Source organism: Myotis brandtii, unplaced genomic scaffold (genome assembly GCF_000412655.1).
Source record: "Myotis brandtii unplaced genomic scaffold, ASM41265v1 scaffold328, whole genome shotgun sequence".
Classification (NCBI taxonomy): Eukaryota; Metazoa; Chordata; class Mammalia; order Chiroptera; family Vespertilionidae; genus Myotis; species Myotis brandtii.
In genome coordinates, this window is record NW_005362626.1 from 5883883 (window position 1) to 5906653 (window position 22771).

Sequence of the window (22771 nt, forward strand, 5' to 3'; positions counted from 1 at the left end):
AACATTCATGTGCAAGTTTTTTGTGTGGACATATTTTTTCAGTTCTCTTGGGTATGTACCTGGGAGTGGAATTGCTGGGTCATATGGCAGTTCTTTATTTAGTGTTGAGGAGCAGCTGTATCATTGGTCATTCCCACCTGCAGTGTTTCTGAGTCCCACATCTACACCTCACATAACATACAAGTAACCATTTTAAAGTGTACAGCTCAGTGGCCTTTAGTACATTTACGTGTTGTGTGACCACTACCTGTATCAAATCATTTCATGCCTGAAAAGAAAAACATACCCGGTAAGCAGTCATTCCCCCGCATCTTTTGTCTTTTTGATTGGAGCCATTCCAGAGGGTGTGACGCGGTATCTCACCATGGTTTTGATTCCATTCCCTTGATGACTTTTCATGTGCACATTGGCCATTTGTGTATCTTCTTTGGAGAACTGTCTGTTCGGACCCTTTGCTAAGTTTTTAAACTGGTCCTTTGTTTTTTTTATTGAGTTGTAAGAGTTGTGATAAATTCTGGTTACAAGTCCCTCATCAGACACGATCCATTCTTGGTCGTTTGCTTGTTTACAACGACCATATGAGAGGACTGGGGCTGGTCCATGGGGAGGAAGAAGGATTTTTGCTTAGCTGGCATGGCCTGGGACACCTGGGATGGAGCAGGAGGTAAGCAGCATCTTTCAGGGTGGCTGCCCTTCCCTTACCTGTTTGCTCTCCTCCGCAGATTGAAATGTTCCTTCTGGCCTATGCTGTGCGCCACACCATCCAGGTGTACCGGCTCTCCAAGTACAGCACTGAGGAGTTCATCACGGTCTACCCTACAGACCCACCCAGGGACTGGCCGGTGGTGACCCTGATTGCCGAGGACGATCGGCATTACAACATCCCCGTCAGGGTGTGTGAGGAGACGAGTTTGTGAGAGACATACACCCGGACAGCCTGGCAGCAGGACCAAGGTGTGCAGGCTGCTCCTCAGCTTGGGCCTCGGCTTGCTGGTCTCTTAGAATGAATTACGTGGACTCTTGGACCCTGTGAGCCAAGCTGGCCTGGGATGTTCTGAAGACTAGCTTCTGATAATGAGTTAACCAAGTTTTCTTCTCATTTATGATGCAATATGTTTTAGTGGGGCCTTTCAGAGACACATCTGTTGGAAGCTGCACACTCCATCTTTGTTATAAAACAAATACTTTAGTATCAGAAGAATATTCTTTATATCTCAAACCAAACTTTCTCTATTAGTAAACTGGCTTTCAAATTTTTTTTTAATAGTAATTTTTTTGTTTTTGTGGTAATGGGTCTCTGTGGTGCCCTTCCAATGCAGTCTGCTTACGTGGTATAATTCTGGGATGGATTCTGCTAATGGCAGTCTCGACATCCTCTGATAGTCTTGGCAAGCAGGGGTTTGGATTTATATACTAATTAAAGCTACCTTAAACAGATCATTTAATAGATGATTGAGAATTGGTTTTTTAAAGGCTGGAGAAGGAGCAGGAAGGAGACGATGGCACCTGTAAATCCTTGCTCTTCGACGACATGACCAGTGTTGAGGCCGCAGCCACACCAGGTCTGGTGCTGGGTGCAAGTGGTGTGCTCTAGTGTTGGGCTGTTTATTACTCTGTGGCCCATAGGTTCACTATTATAGTCAGAACAGAGTTCCGATCTACCTGCGTTTTTAGAGGAGGAAACCAAGGCCAAATGACTGCAAGCACTCAGATATCTGAGTTTAGGGGTGGGATAAGCTGGATCCAGGTCTTCCTGTGCCCTTTTCCTACTATTTTTTGGGATGTTTCTATTGCCAAATTCATCTGCTGGCAGGGGATGAGTAACAGCAGAGTAGCTAAGGTTTTTCATGAGTTAGTTTAAGCAGAAGTGCGTACTAAAACAGTGCAAAAGTATGGCTATGCTGCATCTGTCCCTGATTTGGTTTGGAAAACCTGAGGGAGGCAGTGTTCTGGGCCCTGAGCAGTTGCCTGCATGGTGACTGGGTGGTGGTTATGGGGCAGCCTCTCTGAGTGTGGCCTGCATTAGGACCTGAATTGTCCACGTGAGGCGTGGACAGTGCTCACAGTTACCAGACACGTCACTCTTTAGGGTTGTACCAGCAGCACCTGAATTGGCTCAGCATTAGTAGAGATGGTGTTTCCCTGAAGCACTGAGCTTTATTTTAAAATAACTTAAATCTTTATTTGGTGCAGTTTAATAGTTTATAAGCTCTCTAATCTGTGTTTTTTCAGAGGGGCGAACCTTTTTTGAAAATCTAAGTTTTGCTTTCACTTCAAATTCTTAGTTGAGAAAACTCAGAGGCCACACAAAACTATTCAGACTGTTACGTTAGTATTTTCCCCATGACCTCATCAGTAATAGTCACCACATTTGGTAGATGCTAATTCTCTGAATCAAATTCTGCTCTAAATGTGTGTGGATTGGGGAAGCTTGTGTTTTTCACTGTGAAATGCAATGGTGCCTGGATAGGAGGTGCTTAGAAGCCAAGTTTAAGTAATAATAATGACTTCTTGTTGACTCTGATGCTTCATTTTAGTATTTGTAACATAACAGGAAACACATAACATTTCATTCTTGAATATTTTTAAAAGCGAACTTCAAATGTGTAGGTTGAACAAGGCAGCAGGGGTCTGTGTTCCTCTGACCATTTGTTCATACCCACCATTGAATTTAATGATACTCATGATCATCTGTCTTTGAATTTTGAAAATAATCTAATCTCAGTGAACTTGAACTGGACTTCTGGGCAACTTAATTGTTTACATTTTATACTTTTTTCTTGTTTCTATGTATGATATTGTTAAATTGTGGTCTTTACTCCTACACTGATAAAAATTCAAAAAGGTAAGTTTAACTGGTTTTCTGTCCTAAGGCCTTATTGGATGGACTCTGCTCTCAGACATCGTCCAGGCTTAGCGGGATCACAGCATAAGAGGAGCAAAGCTGTCTATGAAACAGTGCTTCAGGAAATATAGATGATTGGCCATCTTTAAAAATAACATTTGTTTGTTGCAACATGCAACTTCAGTTATTCAGAGTCCTAATTCAATTTCTCATTCCTGGTCTTGGGCTGGTCAGTGACATGAGCAGAATAGAAATTAAATTGAGACCAAAATGGATTCAAGAGGACAGTTATTTAGAAGGACCTCTAAAATGATAAAGTATCTAGAAGGAAAGTTAGTGGGAACTGCACTGTGCTTACTTTCAATCCCAGAGTTTATTGCGAGAGTTCAGAGATTTTGGACCCTATGATTTTGGCAGAAAGATAATCTCCACCTTAAGCAGGCATGACTTACACCTTTGAGCTCATTTAAGGTACATTTAAATAAAAAAGAATTTCTGTGTAGCAAGTTCCATGGCATTAGCTTTGCTCCTTCAGAATTTTTTCTGGCTCCCCTCCTCACCTGCATATACAGCTGTTCGTCTCACCCATACACGTGGAACGGTGATGTCGGCAGTGAGAACATGAGGCCAGTGTGTGGTTTTTCACTTGTGATCTAGACGTAGGTGGAATTTGATCTGAAATGCTTGCAGTTCCTCTTCCTTCGAATACGGCATATGTGAAAATGTAAGAAAAACAGACATTGCCTTTGTGTTCATTCATTAGTCTTAACAGGTAGAATCTCAGGCCACGTGCACTAACACCTCTGATGGGAGAAACGGCCTTTGCGGGTTATGTGCTTGTTTTCTTTTTAGTGTTTTTGTTTTAAGAGGCTGTGCTAGTCCTCCTGCTCTCACCCTCACCCCCACATGCCGTTTTCCTTGTAGTTTCGCTTTTGAAGATCTTCCCTGACTGAAGTGCTTATGAAAATGACATCATTGCATTTAATGATATAGCGCCTTTACCATCGGCATAGATGAAGGACTCCAGTAGGCTTCCTGGCTGTTCTCCTTTCTGATGTTAAAATAAAGTTAGATTATCTTCTTTGCTCTCTTTCTTAAGCAACACTTTGCAGGTACTCCCCCTTGAAAGCCAGAAAGTTATTTTCAAAAGTACTAGTATATACCTCTAGGGCATCTCACTTGTAGGCATACATAAAAATAAATGCCTTTTTAAAAAGATCTGTGACTACTGTGAAGTGAATCTAAAATATGTGTGAAAGGCCTGGAGTGTCCCCAAATAGTTTAGCAGAAGCAGAGTCCAATGTCAAGTCATTTAAAAATGGCCCAAGGAATTGTACAAAGTGAACCGAAGGAGGACTGATTTTAGATAAGAAATGCTACGTAGAAACGAAACAACAGATGCCTTGCACACCTCCTGGGTTTAAGTTATAAAAGAATACAAGTCTGAAAGAGGGAAGGATTTATGTGGGTGGATTCTGCACATTCCTTTTTCTAAAGTTTATTAAGTCCCCATGTAACAGAAGTGTAACATTTAATGCCTTTGGGCAACCTCATTGGTGATCTCTTCTGAGGGGTGAAGAGACCAGGGAGCCAGTGCTGAGTTGTACAGAGAATAAAGATGAGCACCTCTTTTTAACATTTGTGTAATTCTATTTATAACCTGGAACCATGGAAAACACAAAACTAAACTAATTTGACTGCCTGCCCAGCACCCTAGTGGCAGTAGCATTGGGAGCAAGGTGGGCTCGCCATGCCCAGGAGGTGTGTGTGTGTTGTACGTGCATGCAAGCACATACATGTATGTAAATGTATGTGTGCTGAAGTCACATAGTGACTGTCTTATGTCCGGAGGCCTACAGCAGGGGGCCCAACAGAATTGGGTAGGGTGGAGGGGAGCTGTCCCATTTATATTTTTTTTCATGGTAAATTGAAATTTATGACTGGGAATGGTGGAATGGGTTAATGTGTATAATTAAACTATACAGAGTGGCCATTAAATCTGAAAATACATTAATTGTATTGGAATGTTATATCAACAAACTATTGTATATGTCTCTGTTCCCAGGCCTTATGGCCACCTGTATATTTAAATATTTCAAATGCTTATTAATAGCCAGAGCTATTAATGGAGAACATTGACTGGAGTTTTATCTCAGTCTTGTTGATTTCTTGGGTGTAAGTCTGGGTCAGGAATGAAATTGCCAAAACATGGGTAACAGCAAGGAAACGGTCCGGGTCCGGGCTTGAAATATCAAGTCAGCAGTCGTTTCCCTGTGGTTGAACTTAATAAAGTAATTTTGTATTTAATTTTAACAGTTGTATTATATTGAAAAATGCCTTCGCATAAATGGTGCTAGAGTATGGTACCCCTCCCTTTCAGGTTCACTCTGATTACTTCTGAGTATTTAGATATTGGAACAAAGAGCCAAAATGAATGTATTTAATGAGTTATCTGCTCTTTTCCATTGCTTTTATAGAAATGTCTTGGTATTGTCACCTGCCCTGGTATTTCTCCTGCTGCAGGCGGGGCTGGGAAGGGAGAGAGAGCAGCAGGAACACGAGGTGTGAACCTGGCCCTGCTCATCTTGGCTTGTTTAGCCAAGTCTCTGTTTACACTGTAAAATGTCAACATTTGTCAAAAAATTCTCCTGCTCTGAAAAACATGCCCCAGGCTCTGGTCAGGTCGGGGCCTCGCCTCCCACCTGCCTCTGCAGCGGGACACCTGGCTCAGGGCATAAGAGTTTCCTTTGTGACTTGTTGAGTCTCATCTTCACAGTCAAAAAATAAACAGAAAATAAAAACTCAGAAGCCTGGCTGTGTTGCTGTGGTTCAGTGCCTGCCTTTGAGGACTTCGGGAGATTGGGGTCCAATGCTTTAACTTTCCAGTACCCCCAAGACAGGCCTGCGATGCCTAGTGACTTTAACAGCGTGAACCCATAGGATGTGCTTACCCCAGATTAGGTGCCTGGTTCTGGACTTGGGTTTGGGTTCAATAGCAGTCCCATCATCCACTATTAGGGTGAGCTGGGGCCAGTCACACAGCCTTGGGTGGGGGTAAAGTGAGGTGCAACACTTGAGAGACTTCAAGGAAGGTCCCCTAGGCCTGCAAGGGAGGGCAACAGCTATAATCCAGACCTAGCTTTCCTGGGTGTTTGACAAGGAGAGGCCTGCTGTCTGTGCAACCTTCAGAGGTGTTCAAAACTATTCAGACCGATAGAAATGCACCCAGAAGTGTGATGGCAAGAACTGTGCATTGCCTGTCAACCAGAAGTGAATGATGTGAAATGGGGGAAGACTAGACTTTCAAAGGTATTCTTGAGAATAGAGAATGAAGGATGAGCCAGCAGAGACCTGCCTGCCTGTTAGTGGAAGAACTGTTTCCTTCCCCCTGTATAGCCCCAGAGAGGCAGAACAGAATTGGCCCTTGGGTGGAAAAGCTCTGGGTGACATTCAACCCCCCAATTCCCTACAGCTCCATGAGCCCGCAACCCCGGCCTCCACCCTCAAGGATGGCTGTGAGGTTTGATGACAGTGGTCTGCTACTTTACATTCACTGGGACAATTTAGACTACTTCTTCCAGCAGCGGTTCTCAACCTGTGGGTCACAACCCCTTTGGGGGTCGAACGACCCTTTCATAGGGGTCGCCTAAGACCATTGGAAAACACATATAATTATATATTGTTTTTGTGATTCATCACTATGCTTTAATTATGTTCAATTTGTAACAATGAAAATACATCCTGCTTATCAGATATTTACATTACGATGCATAACAGTAGCAAAATTACAGTTATGAAGTAGCAATGAAAATCATTTTATGGTTGGAGGTCACCACAACATGAGGAACTGTATTAAAGGGTTGCGGCATTAGGAAGGTTGAGAACCACTGTCTTACAGCCTAAAACAGTGCTTTCTAAATATTCCTGTAGTGCCATCTCCCCAAGTCAGGAACTAGAATGCAGTTTAGGGCAGATGAAATGCTCTCATGATGTGCTGTGTTGTTTATTTAGGAAATGGCCCTCTTCCAAATGTCAGTATGCTGAGAAAGTAAAAAGCACCTGTACTACATGATCACATCCTAACTGTGCTAGATGGTGAGGAATTGTGATGTACTAAATTTTTTTTAAATATCTGTAAGGGCCCGGCCACTATGCTCAATTAATATTTGACAAAGGAGGCAGGAGCATACATTGGAGCAGAAACATTCACTTCAATAAATGGTGTTGGGAAAATTGGACAGGTACATGAAATTAGCCCACCAACTTACACCATACACAAGAATAAACTCAAAGTGGATAAAAAACTTAAATGTAAGGCATGAAACCATAAAAATCTTAGAAGGAAACAGGTAGTAAAATCTCAGGCATCTTACACAGCAATATATTTAAGGATACATCTAGGGCAAAGGAAACTAAGGAGAGAATAAACAAATGGGACTATATCAAAATAAAAAGTTGCTGCACAACAAAAGAAACTACCATCAAAATGAAAAGGAAACCCACTGAATGGGAGAACATATTTGCCAATAATACATCTGATAAGGGGTTAATATCCAAAATATAAAAAGTACTCATACAACTCAACAAAAAGAAGACAATTCAATTTAAAAAATGGGCAGATGACCTGAATAGAGATTTCTCTAAAGAGGGCATACAAATAGCCAAGAGACACATGAAAACATGCTCAAAATCACTAATCAGCAGAGAAATGCAAATTAAAACCACAATGACATATCACCTCACACCTGTCAGAATGGCTACTATGAAAAAATCAACAAACAACAAGTGTTGGCAAGGATGTGGAGAAAAAGGAACACTAGTTCACTACCGATGAGAACACAGATTGGTACAGCCACTGTGGAAAACAGTATGGAGTTTCCTCAAAAAATTAAAAATAGAACTTCCGTTTGACCCAGTGATCCCACTTCTGGGAATATATCCTAAAAGCCCCGAAACACCAGTTGGAAAGAATATATGCACCCCTGTATTCAAAGCAGCGTTATTTACAATAGCTAATATTTTGAAACAGCCCAAGTGCCCATCAGTAAATGAATGGGTAAAAAAGCTGTGGGCCATTTACACTATGCAATACTGTGCAACTGTAAAAAAGAGGGATCTCTTATCCTTTGGGACAGCGTGGATGGACCTGGAAAATACACTAAGTGAAATAAGCCAAACTGAGAAAGACAAATATCACGTGATCTCACTTATTTGCGTAATCTAATGAACAAAATGAGTTGACCAACAAAATAAGACCCAAAGCAGGGAGTCATGGAACAGACTGACATACCTCGATGGGTTGGGGGACGAGAAGAGATAAACCAAAGAACTTATACTATATATAAAAGCCAAGCGACCAGAATGATTTAACAACCGGAACGACCAGTCGCTATGACGCGCACTGTGATGGCCAACTGGCCTGACTGGGGCCCCGATTGGCCCCACCCTCACCCCAATTGGGTGTGGCTGGCCAGCCAACCTCCTGCGTCCCCTCCCCCCTGCCAGCCTGGCCCCAATCGGCCCCCATCCCAAGGGGCGGCTGGACCCCACCCATGCATGAATTTGTGCACCAGGCCTCTAGTATACTTATAGTCCATGGATATGGGCAGTAGGGTAATGAAGACCTGGGGGGTGGGTAGGGACTGGCAGGAGGGGGGGAAGGGTAGGGAAATGGGAGATATCTGTAATACTATCAGCAATAAAAACACATTACAAAATAAAATAAAAACGAGAGAGTTGGAGAGAAGGTCACAGGAGGGAGGGCTGATGTGCAGGTGACCTAGGGTCAGAGCATGTTCAGGTGAGGAAGGTGTGAATGCCTTCATTCATTCACCAAAGAGTGCCTGGTCAGGGCAGCTCAGTTCCAAATCCAGAGGCAAGGATGAGCTGGCCCAGCCCTGCCCTTCCTGTCCCTCCAGGCCCTCTCTTACCCTCCCCACCTTTGAGAGCCCATGTGCCTCTGTACAAATGAGCTGAACTGGCATGACTCCAGGGATAGAATCACAAAGCAACTTTATTTTTATCTCCTACAGCTCAAGTAGGAGAACACCTAGCCTGCTCATGCTTGGATAATAAAGAGGCCTTATCATCATTTCAAATTGCCAAATGTTATTCCAGTTGTAAAATTGGAGTAACCCATCTGGTATAGGAGTCAAAGCCGTGACTAATTGTGAACTCCCTGTCTGGCCCTCCGGAGCTGGGGAAGAGGAGGCAGGGCAGGGGGGCAGGGAGCAAAGACTTTACTCAGTGGCTGCTGTCCTGAGCCAGCCTCACTGCCTGGGCCTGGCCAGTTCTCATGCTCCCGTTCTTGCCTGGGGTTCTCTCTGGGATCTTTGGAGACCCCTTCATGCCCAGCTCAGGGCCTGAGACACCCCAGGTCAGCTTGTTGATCAGTGTGGCCCAGGTCTGCTTTGTGGGTAAGACTAGCACCCTGTGCCATGTCAGACTTGGTGCGGGCCAGCCCGCCCAGAGCCCCTCTCCTGCGGCCCTGTTCTGTCAGATCTGACAGGGCACCTAGACACTGAGTCCCACCACAGTAGGGCCCATTGCAAGCTCCCCGAGTATCCCCTGAAAAGCCCTCTCTCTAGGCTTAAGGTATCGGGGACTTTCCCACACATGTGCATACACCCCTGAGGAGGAGAAACCATCTCTCCAGATTCTCTTTCTAAATGTCTCCTCTTTTAGACCCTCATGGTGAATGAAGAAAGAGTCAAGGAGAAGATTTGGAATGGGGCCAGGGGTTCAGGTGCCCGAGCAGGAAGCTGGGTGCCAGCAGGAGTCCCCATTGTATGTTGCTCCTTCTCTTTGGGGGTTGGCACCCTCCTGCTCCCTGGCTGGTCTCTCGTTTACTACACACGGCCCAGGCTCAGCCCGGTGCTCACCCATGTCCCTGCAGGGCCATTCTGGCAGCAACCCAGCGCCTAGAGTGAGAGGAAGGGCCAGCCTGTAAGGGCAGGTGAGGGGGTGGGGTGCAGGTGGTCAGACCGCTGGGAATGGTTTTACAGGTTGTGCACTGCAAAATTCCAGGAGGGGTCATTTCCATCCTGGGCCAGCGGCCATGAGCCTGGAGAAGGCTCCTGCAGCATCCAGGCCCTCGGTGTCCAGGAGCATCTGGTCTGAAGAGGACAGAGGGAGTGACAGAGTGAGAGACAGAGGAGGAAGGGCTGAAGGCAGTGTCTTGATGGCAGGAGGGCGGGTGGAGCAGGTTTCTGGGTAGTGATGAGGTCATTCACCTCTTCAGGAGAAAGCATGGGAGGGGTGGAGAAGAGCTGTGCCGGGAGGGGCTGAAGGCCAAGGCCTCTCCCGGCCCCTCTGAGATGTTGGGAGGTGGCTGGAACCAGCCGGGGCAAGCAGCCCCGAGGGAGGATCATTGTGAATTTGGAATCAGAACAGGCCCAGATTAGGTCACTGGGAACATGCAGAACTAGATTCCCAGCTAAGGAGGGAGCAAGCCCGAGGCCTGGGAGCCATTTTATTCTTTTACAAAGAAGGTGGAATTAAACAACATTTAGAACAGTTGTGGGTGAGGAAGGTGCTGAAATCTGGACAGTGGTGGCATGTGGGGGACGGCAGAGCAAAGTAAGGGTGTGGAGTTGCCAGGCATTGGGGAGAAGTCGCTCTTTGAGCCAGTTGTGCACGAACTTGTGAGCTTCTGTCCCACTAGGGTGAGAATCAGGATCAGGTTTAGGATTTAGTGTTAGGGTTAAGGTTAGGGCTAGAGTTTGGGTTTAGGGTTAGGGTTAGGATTTAGTGCTAGGGTTAGGATTTAGTGTTAGGGTTAGGATTTAGGGTTAGGGTTAGGATTTAGGGTTAGGGTTAGGATTTAGTGTTAGGGTTAGGATTTAGGATTTAGTGTTAGGGTTAGGATTTAGGGTTAGGATTAGGGTTAGGATTTAGGGTTAGGGTCACGGTTAGGATTGCTTCTGTCTTGGAGCTGACCCAGCCAGTGTGCCTCAGCCACGTTCCCTCAGAGTATGAATGTGATGGAAGAACTTGGGCGTGTAGTGTAATGTAGAGGTGAATGGTAATTATTGTATTTGTTCATTCCTTATTGGTCTTTCGATTCAAAGCACCCGAGAGCACCCGAGGTGAGCCAGTCCGACTAGAGAGGATGCAGAGGATGGATGAGAGTTACTTCGAGGGAAAACAGATGGGGGTCAGTGGGTGGGTGTGGGAGGGTCATGGAGTAGATTTCTCGGTGGATGATAAAGTGATTCACCTGGCTGTCAGGTGGGAGCATGGGAGGGGAGCAGATTTGCCCTCGTGGTACTGCTGTGGGGAAAATTCACGATTTGATGCCAGCACAGCTCCCCAGCGTGACATTACAGCAGGGCAGGAAGACACGCCGTCTCCCAAGTGCCATGGGGGGAATGAAAGATGACTTCTTAAGACTTAAAAACCATGGCAGTGTTAAAGCATTAGTGGCAGAAAAGAGAAGTGCGGTAGAGGTAGGGCTGAGACCTGGGATTTTAACTCAAAGCCATGTAATGAAGCAGCTCAGGGGAAAACAGGCCATCCCAAGCAAGTCAGCGAAATGCCTACACCCTTGTTGATTACAGGCATCTTAAAACACTTTCTCCATGTCACCTCCCGTGAAGTTCACAAAAAATGAGGGCCGAGATTCTTTGAGGTTAAGACATTACATTTAAAAAAAGAGGCATGTCTTTCCCCTAAAGCAGTGGTTGGCAAACTCAGTCAACAGAGCCAAATATCAACAGTACAACAATTGAAATTTCTTTTGAGAGCCGGATTTTTTAAACTTAAATCATATAGGTAGGTACATTGTTATTAACTTAATTAGGGTACTCCTAAGGCTTAGGAAGAGCCACACTCAAGGGGCCAAAGAACTGCATGTGGCTTGAGAGCCACAGTTTGCCGACCACAGCCCTAAAGCAGTGGTTCTCAACCTTGGCTGCACATTAGAATCACCTGGGAATCTTTTTAAAATCCTGATTTCTGGGCCTCATCCTCCGGAAATTCTGTTTCTTTGTTATGGGGTGGGGCCACAACATTAGTAACAAAGAAACAGAATTTCCAGAGGATGAGGCCCAGAAATCAGGATTTTAAAAAGATTCCCAGGTGATTCTAATGTGCAGCCAAGGTTGAGAACCACTGCTTTAAAGATTGGACAGTCTCTTAGATGTGGACAGTCTCTTAGATATGGGCAGGAGGGGATTTCAGGTTCTGTTCCTCTGGCTTTCCTAGCACCCCTCTAAGTCTGGCATCCCTTTTTAGAAGGGTAGAGAAGTTGGGCTTCAGAGAAATACTTTCAGTATTACTGTAGTTATGGGAAGTACAAATTTATTTTAATACAAAGTAAAGCTTAAAGAAATAGGTCATATTTAAATACCAAGGCATTTAGAGAACTATCCCAGTGGTTAGAGGTTTTAGCTACCAAGGCAAAGGGCGAAATTTTAATATCTCCAGTACGTTTGACAAAAAAAAGAAAATTGCAGTCAGCTGCCATGCAATCTGGGTGTGTAAATAAGAAAACCAAGAAGCTAAAAGCAATCGCAATTGTAGGCCAACTGTTGAAACTTTACTTAAACTAAAATTAGAGTATGAAAGCTACTTGACAATATATGAGCACAAATCCCCCAAATAATTTTTAAAAAGCAAAGCAGGTAGAAATTCTCATAACAATGCAAAAACTTACATCTGTTAAGTACATATACAGCACTTGTTTAAATGCAAAGTATATTATATATTGATCTCTGCAGTCAATTTTAATCAAAGGCTGCACAACTATTTTAACGTAATTGGTTTCAACAGTTTAAGTTAAATCCACAGTTTTGCTGCGAAACCGAAAAGCCTGTGAATTGACCACCAAGCGCACGTGGAATGACTCCCACTAGACTTAATTGTATTTTTAAAAAAAACCTGGATCACTGCTGATGATCACATCTGAAATGAAGAATGAGGTAATTTTATTTTTCCATTGCAGGGTCCCATGCCGTGTTCTAAATCCTAGATCATACATAGGAAGGAGCCCAGGAAGGGGCCTTAGCAGGAATGGCCCAGGCCTCTCCTTGGACAGGTGACCACGGTGAGGCCGGAGAGGTGTGAGTGAGGCGGATGGTCATGCTATGAACCCATGGCCCAGCACGGAAGCTCCCTTAGATGAACAGGTGTGGACTGAACAGACTCCTGGGTGGCTTTGTCAAGATTTCTGAGCTCTACACCAGCTCCCTGGTCACGCCAGCTTTTGACCTTTACCCTCTCAATACATCGCTAAGCAAGCCAAATATATCAGAGACCCAAGGGACTGTGTATCTGCCCCACAAACCTTGTGGACATAGCACCCCAGGGAAGGGGCTGCTTCGGGGTGACTGGTCCACCCTTCAGGTGTTGAGTGATTGGCATGGGTGTGTACCCTATACTCCTCTGTTAGACCGAAACTGTGGGTCCCCCATGCTCACAGCTCCACGCTTCAGGGAGCCAGAGGCCAGCTGGCTGTAATGTTCCCAACTCCAAAGGCACCATTTCCTGTCCCTGGTTCTCAGTTGGAGAACATCTGCTAAATCTTAGAGTAACGACCAATTTCCACAGGCCACTGGATTTCCACCAGACCCGACAGGCAATGGTACACGTGTTTTTGGCTGGTCTGCCTCCACCTCCCCCTTCTTTAACCTGAGACCACGTTTACTTCTGGAGAGAGAAAGGGCTCCTAGCTCTTGTGTGCTTTTGTTTCACACAGACCATAGAAGCCAATGTCAAGTTCTGATAGCAAAGTGCTCTTGGAGTTGCCTAACTTACCAAGAGGTGCCCTGTAAGAACCTGCTGCATCTATTGGGGGGCGGGGGCTGGCCGCTGTCTTACCAGTGTGTATGTCATAGGCAGTCTGTTAGAGACCCTGGCTGATCACAAACGAAGCCGAGAAAAACATTCTTTTGGAACCACTTGGACTTGGCAACGGTAATGAAAGAAAAACAAACTTAGGAGGCCTACCTTTGCTGCTGTTCTTAGCAGAGGCGGCAACAGCTAATAGTTCTACCCTCCCCTCTGGAGAGGCCACTGAAGCAAACAAGATCTCACCATCCCTCGTTCTTAATTTTCCCTTTGAGACTGGACAGTAAACTACATAACTTGTCACTTTTTCCTGACTCCGAAGTGGGTTATTTTGATTCCATAATACAATTTCTCTCCTTTAGAACATTCGTGTGTTTCATTTCAGATGCACCGCCTGCGCCAGGGCGGGCAGCCGGGCTGTCCCGCATGTGGCCTCAGATTTTCTCTACCTCCTGTTTCACGTGTGGTTAGGTCAGCTGATGAGTCACGTGGCGTTTTGCTGCCGCAAATGACAGAAATAGAGACACCCACACGGAGGGCATCTCGCATGTTTACCAAACACGTTGCTCAGAAACATGCTTTTTGATGAAAGAGCTGTGTGTGAGCGTGGCCGTCTGCAGGAGGCAGGCAGGGAGGCTGGTTTGCCTCAACACTTACAAATCGCCATGTCGTGGAAAGCCCTGCCCATCGAAACTTTGGTTACCCCCTCCCCGTCAAACACACACACAACCGAAAAGGGCAGGACTTGGACGGTAGAAGACCCCTTCCCTGGCCTGTGCCTCACTTTGGAGACTTCATCTTAAGTTAGAGGCCAGTCACCTGCAAAGTGAGAGGCGGGACACTGGCCCGCTGGGGCACAGGCTGCCCTGGGCCCTGGTCTGCTCAGAGAGTTGCTGGCGTCGTCTTCTTAAACACAAGAAAATATTTCTCAAGGTCATGTCCTTTAATTACTACAGTATAAATACTTTCTATTTTGCAACACAGGTTCTTATTCTCCCATTTCAGCTTGAAGTAAAAAAGTAAAAAAAATCCACTTACCCATGAGACGAGACCCCACCAAACGATGACTGGTTAGGAGGGGAGGGAGCCGTTGGTTCTTTTCACTTCTTACTCTAAGATCCCAGTGAAAACTGCTCTGATATGTGGGGATGGAATGACTCGCCCCACCCCAAGAGATCCGGAAAAGGCCGCTTGTGAGGACCACAGAGCCGGCCCTGGTTGGGAAGCACCCTGGGGGCCAGAGAACCACACGGAGACCCGTCTCCTCCTCGTGGGCCTCCGGCCCCGCCCTTCCCACCACTCTTTATTGGGAGACTGGAGGAGTGAAATGGTGCATCGACATGAGCGAAACTTTACTTGGCCCCTCCAATATCGCCTAACCCAGTGGTTCTCAACCTTGGCTGCACATTAGAATCACCTGGGAATCTTTTTAAAATCCTGATTTCTGGGCCTCATCCTCCGGAAATTCTGTTTCTTTGTGATGGGGTGGGGCCACCCACCCCATAACAAAGAAACAGAATTTCCGGAGGATGAGGCCCAGAAATCAGGATTTAAAAAAGATTCCCAGGCGATTCTAATGTGCAGCCAAGGTTGAGAACCACGAGCCAAATTTTTAAGCTTAAACTATATAGGTAGGTACATTGTTATTAACTTAATTAGGGTACTCCTAAGGCTGAGGAAGAGCCACACTCAAGGGGCCAAAGAACGGCATGTGGCTCGCGAGACGCAGTTTGCTGACCACTGGCCTAATCCAAAGCTAAAAGTCTCAAAGTCAAATCACCTGCTGATGCTAAAACAACACAAAACAAAACACAAAACGGGGGGAAGACGATCTTTGGCACACGATAAGCCCAAGGCAGGCAGCGAGGGGGTGCACCTGACTTTTACCCAATGATGTAAACCAGGAGTCCTCAAACTACGGCCCCGCGGGCCACATGCAAATACAAATATTGTATTTGTTCCCGTTTTGTTTTTTTACTTCAAAATAAGATATGTGCAGTGTGCATAGGAATTTGTTCATAGTTTTTTTTTAAACTATAGTCCGGCCCTCCAACAGTCTGGGGGACAGTGAACTGGCCCCCTGTTTAAAAAGTTTGAGGACCCCTGAGTTGTAAACCATCGGCTTTCAGTGCCCAAATTACAGAATCCCAAACAGGTGAGAGGTTCCTGCCAACGTTCAAACCTCTCAACACGCCCTGAGCCACGTGGCCGGCGGGCCCATCCTATTGAGACCGTCCTGGAGCAAGCCTTGCCTGGTTCTGCCTGCTCAGTTCCTGGGTGTCTCACCGGTGCCCAGGGCCACCGAGATCCCGCTATTGGGGGCAGAGTGCACACAGCCCCTCAAAAGAGCAGGGAGGCCACGGAGGAGTTGCTCTGCCCTGGGCTTGTGCAGAGAAAACCCTCCTCCAGAAACACTGCTTTGAGCTGCCCGAGCTCACCTGTCAGCATTTAAATTAAAAATGCCTTGATGCCCCTGTAGTTCTAGGTTCCCTTTGTCTACAAGCAGTCACTCAGCACAGAGAACGTCACACCGGGTCTTTTCATGGTCCTTGACACGAGACCCTCACGGCAACACTAAATCTATCAGCGGAGCAATGTGCAATTAAAAACAGAAAACCTGTGTTGTCCTGGCCAGTATGGCTCGGTTGGTTGAGCATTGTCCCATGTTACCAAAAGGTTGCTGGTTTCATTCCTGGTCAGGGCACATGCCCGGGTCACTAAATCTATCAGCGGAGCAATGTGCAATAAAAAACAAACAGAAAACCTGTGTTGTCCTGGCCGGTATGGCTCGGTTGGTTGGGCATTGTCCCATGTTACCAAACCGTTGCTGGTTTCATTCCTGGTCAGGGCACATGCCCGGGTTTCGGGCTCCATCCCTGGCAGAGGGTGGACATGCAGGAGGCAGCCACTCAATGTTCTCTCACATCGATGTTTCTCTCTCTCTCCCTCTCCCTTCCTCTCTCTCTCAAAAGAAAAACAATCAATAGAAATATTTTAAACAAAACACAAAAACCTGTGTTGGAGGGATGTTTCTTTGATCAGCAAAGTCAAAAGAATGCCCCTCCTTACTCTGAAACGTGGAAGAAGCGCCCCCACGTCTCTGGTTTGACTGCCTTTCCCGCCATGGTTCTCAGGAGAGATGCAGAACCTGCCAGCAATCGGGTTTGCTTGGGAGGCTGAGGTGTGTGCTTGTCAGGATGCTCCTGCAGCCCAGGTGAAGGAACCATCTGAGAGGCCGCGAGTTTTCTAGAGAGGAAGGGTCCGAGCTTGAGGCTGGGGCGGGTGGGGCTGGGGTGGCAGGCGTGGACCGGACTGTCCCAGGGGCAGTCACCGTGGTCTGGGGGTTGATTCCCGGGTTCTCCAAAATTCTACCAAAATACCATCACCTGTGAACCTTTCCCTGAGGGGGCTTGGAAGTCCTAACAACATGTTCTTGTTGCCTACTGGAGTCTCGAGTTGATGGTTCCCTGATTTAGAGGGAAAGAATTCGCTTTTTCAATTTTTCCCCCTTTTTTTTTTCTCGCTTTTTCAATTTTTAAGCTCCAACCCCACAGCATGAAATATCACCTGGGTTAAAGGAATATTGCTGCTTAATTTTCTAGTCATGTACTTTTTAAAAAGCCAATACAATTAGATTTTCCCCATCTTCTCAGATCTGCCCCTGAAAGCACCCCAAAGCTGTGCATCCTGGTTTTCAGCACTCCTACCTCCGGCGGAGCACCTGCGGATTGGTCCTGGTGGCGGCATCCCTGAGGGCCCCTGGGTGTCCAGAAACAGGAATGCAACCCGTGATGCGCACGCCTGACCTTATGCCCTCACATCCCTTTTTCTAGAGGAACAATAGGATCACACAGCACCGAATACAATAAATATGAGCGCCTGGCCTTTTCCTTTCGTCTTTCTCCCTTTCCAGCATCTATTTCCCCCCTCACCAGTGTCTACTCCAGCTAACCCATTTACACCCGTTACCTGGGATCAAAAATAGTCCTCTGGTCATCTACAGGCCCTTATATTTAGGTACAAAGGACAGGCTTTGTAAAACGGCTACAAATAAGAGACGATGTTCATCGGTACAATACATTTCAACTGGCAGATATGTGGACACACAAGCAATTGCTGTATTGTATTAGAGACATTTTATTGAAAATGCGAAAATAGGAAATGTATTATAGCCTAAAATAAATTACATAACATATACAGTATATATTTATATCTTTAAAATAGTTTTGTGTCTAGGTTCTTTCAGTCTAGGAATTTTGACGAAATCAAGAATTTACTGAACTGTGTCCATATTTTTTTTTTTTTAAAGAAAAAACCCGCTTTCCAAAACTTAGAAAAATATACTGCACTAAATGGATTTCAGATGTATCATCTCAGGGAGTATCACATAGTGACTTTGAAGTTGTTTTATAAAATGTCTTGCTTTATCTTGTGGCGTGAGAGGGGCGTACACGAGGAATTACCTGTACCGCATGGTTATGACTAAGAATGGCTGGACCAGGTAAGACATTACTTCAAAAGTTACGATACGACAACCTGGCATGAGAGTGCTAGATTACGACTTAAAGCTGCAGTTCACTGTAAAAACTACAAGGTAGAGTTAGAATGCTCCGATTCCCTTGCTCTAGCGCCACCTTCAGGGAGGGTGAGTGGAAAACAAGCCTTCGGGGGAAGCCATGCGGAAGGATGCTGAAATTCGGAGATGGCTTTGGTGACAAGGTTAATGTTAGCTCAGGTATGTACACGGCGGGGCCAGGTGTGAGAGCTCACCCAGCTCTAGCAGGAGGCCGGGTGAGAGGCGCGTGGTCGGTGCTGTCAGCGGGCTGTCCCTGTGGCATCTCACGCTTTTCTCTCCATCCAGCTGCCCAGCGCACTCACAGATCCCTTCTTCAGCGGGGAACGGCCCGCGCAGGCCAGGCGTCTGCACAGGTGCAGGGGGCAGGGAGGACTCCGTGGTGGAGGCCACCGGGGTGACCTCTCTCTGCGCAGCCACGCCGCTGGGAAGCCATGGAAAGCCGAGTCGTCACCTGTGGACTCTTCAGAGAGATGCAGAGGGACGGGTGCAGGCCGTGGCCTGCGGGGCAGTGGTGGCCGCGGGCGCGGGAGGGCAGAGCCGCAGTCCTTTGGTTCCAAGCGGAGATGGTCTGAGGGAGGGGAGACAACGTGGACCACGAGGCAGCTATGTCTTTTGGGTTCTCATGAAGCGGGGCACGAAGTCAACTGTCGTGTGGGTTTTTACAAAGCGTCGGCAGAGACCGTTCCCTCGGTCCCCGCTGCGTGGAGCATACCCGGTATGCCGGAGTGTACGTGAAACCTTTCAACCAAGGCCTCTGTCGTTACCAAAACCAGAACCAGAACTCGACAGGAGAGGAGATGGCGCTGGGGTGTCATCTCCACCGTCCCCGCGGTGCCCGTGCGCCCCGCGCCTTATTCGTTCTCCTCTCTCATTTCCACGATGTCCGTGCTCTCCTCGGCGGCAGGGATGTCCGTCATGGCCGAGTCCTCCCCCTCCACGGCTGACTCGTTCTCCATCTTCTTTTTCTAGAGCAAAGAAGACACGTAAGCGTGGGCTGTGGCAGGGACACATCACAGCAGAGCCAAGAGCAGGGGGAGGCCCCCGGGGTCTCAGACTTGGGTCTCGCGGATGGTTGGGGCGACCTCACCGAGGCTGCACCTCAGTCCGGCGTGTGCCTCTCTGTCTGGTTACTTGGACGCTGGCCCTGTGCCCGGATTCTGGGCGATCCCATCCCAACGACTCTCCCCAGTGCCCTCTGGACGCACCGGCAGCTGATGGCAACCTGCCTCTACTCGGGGACACCACTTCCGCCCGCCCTTCCCAGCAGGGCCTGAGCTCTCCCCACCCTCCTGCTCAGGGCCTGCAGAGCCTCTGTCCCTGGGATGAGCATGCGGCCTGATGCTATTGGAGTGTTCCTCCCTCGGGCTAGCCCCAGGCTTGCTGTCATTCTCTCCCACCCTGCGCCTGGCCTGGCCTAACTCCAGGTGGCTGCCCTGAGGCCTGGACCCTGCAGTGCGGGCCCAGCTGAAGGATGGGAGGCCTCCCACTGTGGCCCACAGGAGCCACTCAAGTCTTCCTACACCCGGAGGAGGCTTCCCAGCCGTGGCAGGTGTGTCTGCCCCACGTCTCACCTGTTTCCGATAGACGTAGCAGGCGGCTATGGCGACCATGGTGGATTCTCCCACAAATCCCGCGAGGAGGGAGCCCACGCCCAGGGTGGCTCCGTGGACTCTGGGGATGAGAAAGCAAAGGCCATAAGTTTGTTAAATCCGTGCGGAGGCACACACAGTGTCAGAATCCAGCCGACACCCAGGAAAGGTGTAGACAAGAGGCACCAGACAATCGAGTTCAGAGTCTGCACCTAGTAAGCCGGGCACCTGCATGGGGAGGGGACCTGAACCTCCAGGCAGAGCTGCCTCCCCGGCCCCCTCCGGGCCTCAGCTCAGCACCTTCTGGCGGCCGGGCTAGCGTCCCCATCCCTCCTGAGCCCGCAGCACCTCCCACCCTCCTCTCTGCAAGCCCCTTCCGTGGGAGGCTGGGAGTCACGGTTGGTGCTCAGTAAATAGTGTGTATGGGCCTGACCCTGAAAGGACTTTTCTAGAATGGATCTCAACAGCCTCCCATCTGGTTTGCAGGCAGAGAATAGGACGCAGTTTTGCATTTCTACTTGTAGATACGCTTGGGGCTTTCACACGAAAAAGCAAATGCAACCATCTAAACAGAACTTAAGTGGCAGAAGGACCCACAGCCCCACGCCCCCGACGACTCACCCCAGGTAGGGCAGGACCACGAGGCTGGTGATGAGGACGATGATGCGGAGCACGGAGCTGGGGGCCAGGACAAAGGTCTTCTTCAGGGTCATCAGCCACCCGGTGAGATGAGCCCTCACAGTGACTGAGGGGAGAGCAAAGGGCTCGTCAGCAACGACCTGCTTCTCCGGGTCCTCAGCCTGTAGTTTCTAGCCCCTGGGCAGCACACCATGGTCCTTGGGGCGCAGGCTGGGACCCAGGCCCTGCTGCTGCTGCCCTGGGCATCGCCTTGTCTTCCTGCCAGGTTCCTGGTCTCTGGTCAGGGCCCGGGCAGCCAGTCCCTACCTCAGCTCCTGCCCCATCACAGCCCTGAGCGTCCAGACAGTGAGTGGCTGCAGGCAGCTCCCTCCTCCATAGTGACTGCCCCTGGGACAGTCCTGTCCACTCCTGCCTCAAGCTTGGACCCTTCCTCTCTCGAACAAAAAACTCAGAGAGAAGAGACGGCTGCCAGTGATCAAACCTGATTCTGAGGGAGGAGCAAACCTGGACCAAAAGCCCAGAGACAAGGTGTCGGGGAGGAGAGAGGGCTGCTCTGTCCGCATCCCTGATTTCCTCAGCCGTCCCCGACCACGGAAACCTCAGTCACCGCCCTCCTCCTGCCCCTGTCAGGTCCCTGTCGTTCTGACAGGTGGGTGTGTCACAGACACCTCGCCCAGTTTCCCCATCCAGACGGGAACTGCGGGAGGGCAGGGCACCCAGCCTGGATGCCATGGAGGGCTCCAGCAACATGTGTGAACTGCTGCCTGAATTTGGTTTTGGAGGAAAACAGTTATCAGCAAGAAGTGCCCCAGATGTCTGGCCTCAAACTGGAGGGCGTTTAAGGAAGCGCTCACTCCTGGGGTGAAACCTCGTGCCCAGGGAGGAAGCCCATTGGGAGGAAGACCTGCTGTCCTCCTGGTCTAACGGTGTGCCCTGCCGGCCCAGGGTGGAGGGCTGTATTTAAGAGGCTCAGACACACACTTGGGTTTGGGCAAGGGCAAAGGTGAGGGCGCACAGGTAGAATGCTAATCCGGTTGGCCCACACCCCGCAGGTTGCACAGACAGGTGGAAGCTGGACCCATCTGGAAGCCCTTAGGACAGCGGTTCTCAACCTGTGGGACACGACCCCTTTGGGGGTCGAACGACCCTTTCACAGGGGTCGCCTAAGACCATCGGAAAACACATATATAATTACATATTGTTTTTGTGATTAATCACTATGCTTTAATTATGTTCAATTCGTAACAATGAAAATACATCCTGCATATCAGATATTTACATTACGATTCATAACAGTAGCAAAATTACAGTTATGAAGTAGCAACGAAAATAATTTTATGGTTGGGGGTCACCACAACATGAGGAACTGTATTAAAGGGTCGCAGCATTAGGAAGGTTGAGAACCACTGCCTTAGGAGGAGATGAAGCAGAGTCTCTGGGAACCTCCAGCCCCTCCTCCAGGCAACACTGTGAGGGCAGCACCTCTAGGTGGCATCGCCTTCCAAAGCTTGGCTCCCCGGGGTCCTGCCTCCCCTGCACCCCTGACCCTCCATCCCTCCATGTCTGCCACAGCTGAGAAGGTGACACCCGAGGGACCCAGCCTCCAGGAGTGCTTGGCCCCTAAGAGCAAGGCAGCTTGTGCAATTCAGGGACAACTGGGGCTGGCGGGCCCACAGGGCTGGCTGAGCTCCATGGCCCGTTTCTTCACCTCACTGTGGCTCTCTGTAGATTTTGGCTTCTCAGCTCACTGACTGGGGTGGAATTTCTGGGCAATAAAATTTTTAACAGGAAACAACATGGACTTGCTACAGAATTTAAAAGAAAATATAGCACAGAGGTCTTCCTCCCAGGCCTGGCTCCCCGGGGCCCTTGTCCTGCTTCCCAGCGGCAAGCACTGCTAGCCGACTGTTGGCGAGTTACCTCTAGAAATGGTATGTAGACAGGCAGGCACTTACCCTGAACATCGCACACCCAGGCATACATGATGGGTGGTACATGTGCTACAGACAGGGTAGCATACTAAGCAACTGCTCTGCAGCCCGCTTTTCTCATTTCCTAAAGCACGACCTCCTTCCTTATGGCACACCTCACACTACTCTGCCGGTTTGCGAATTTTCCAACTGGCTTCCACTTTGGCTGTGGGCCACATGCCCTCTGGCCTCAGCTCTGCCCCCAGATTGCTTTGGCTGTGGGCTTCTCCTCTCTGGCCACATGCCCTCTGGCCTCAGCTCTGCCCCCAGATTCTTGTCTCCAGCAGCCCCTCTCTTTCCCTGTATGGATCCAGGTTTTACAGGCTACTCCCCTCACCCCATTTTACTCCTGAAATTAACATTC

General features: G+C 48.3%; 2 protein-coding genes across 4 annotated transcripts in view; one reads left to right on the forward strand and one right to left on the reverse strand.

The window, feature by feature from the left end:
• Positions 1-5650, forward strand: part of OTULIN (OTU deubiquitinase with linear linkage specificity) — a 32654-nt gene extending 27004 nt beyond the window's left edge. For all 3 annotated transcript variants that reach the window (XM_014543550.1, XM_014543548.1, XM_014543549.1), the window contains one exon: positions 723-5650. In XM_014543550.1, coding sequence (XP_014399036.1) covers positions 723-917 — 195 coding nt within the window. In that variant the 3' untranslated portion in view covers positions 918-5650. The remainder of the gene's footprint in view (positions 1-722) is intronic.
• A 12096-nt stretch (positions 5651-17746) lies between these two features.
• The window catches only part of ANKH (ANKH inorganic pyrophosphate transport regulator), a 97219-nt gene continuing 92194 nt past the window's right edge, over positions 17747-22771 (reverse strand). Inside the window, exons 10-12 of the mRNA XM_014543552.1 lie at positions 20420-20543; positions 19781-19880; positions 17747-19174 (exon numbers count right to left, since the gene is read on the reverse strand). Of these exons, the coding sequence (XP_014399038.1) occupies positions 19061-19174; positions 19781-19880; positions 20420-20543 (338 nt within the window). The 3' untranslated portion in view covers positions 17747-19060. The remainder of the gene's footprint in view (positions 19175-19780; positions 19881-20419; positions 20544-22771) is intronic.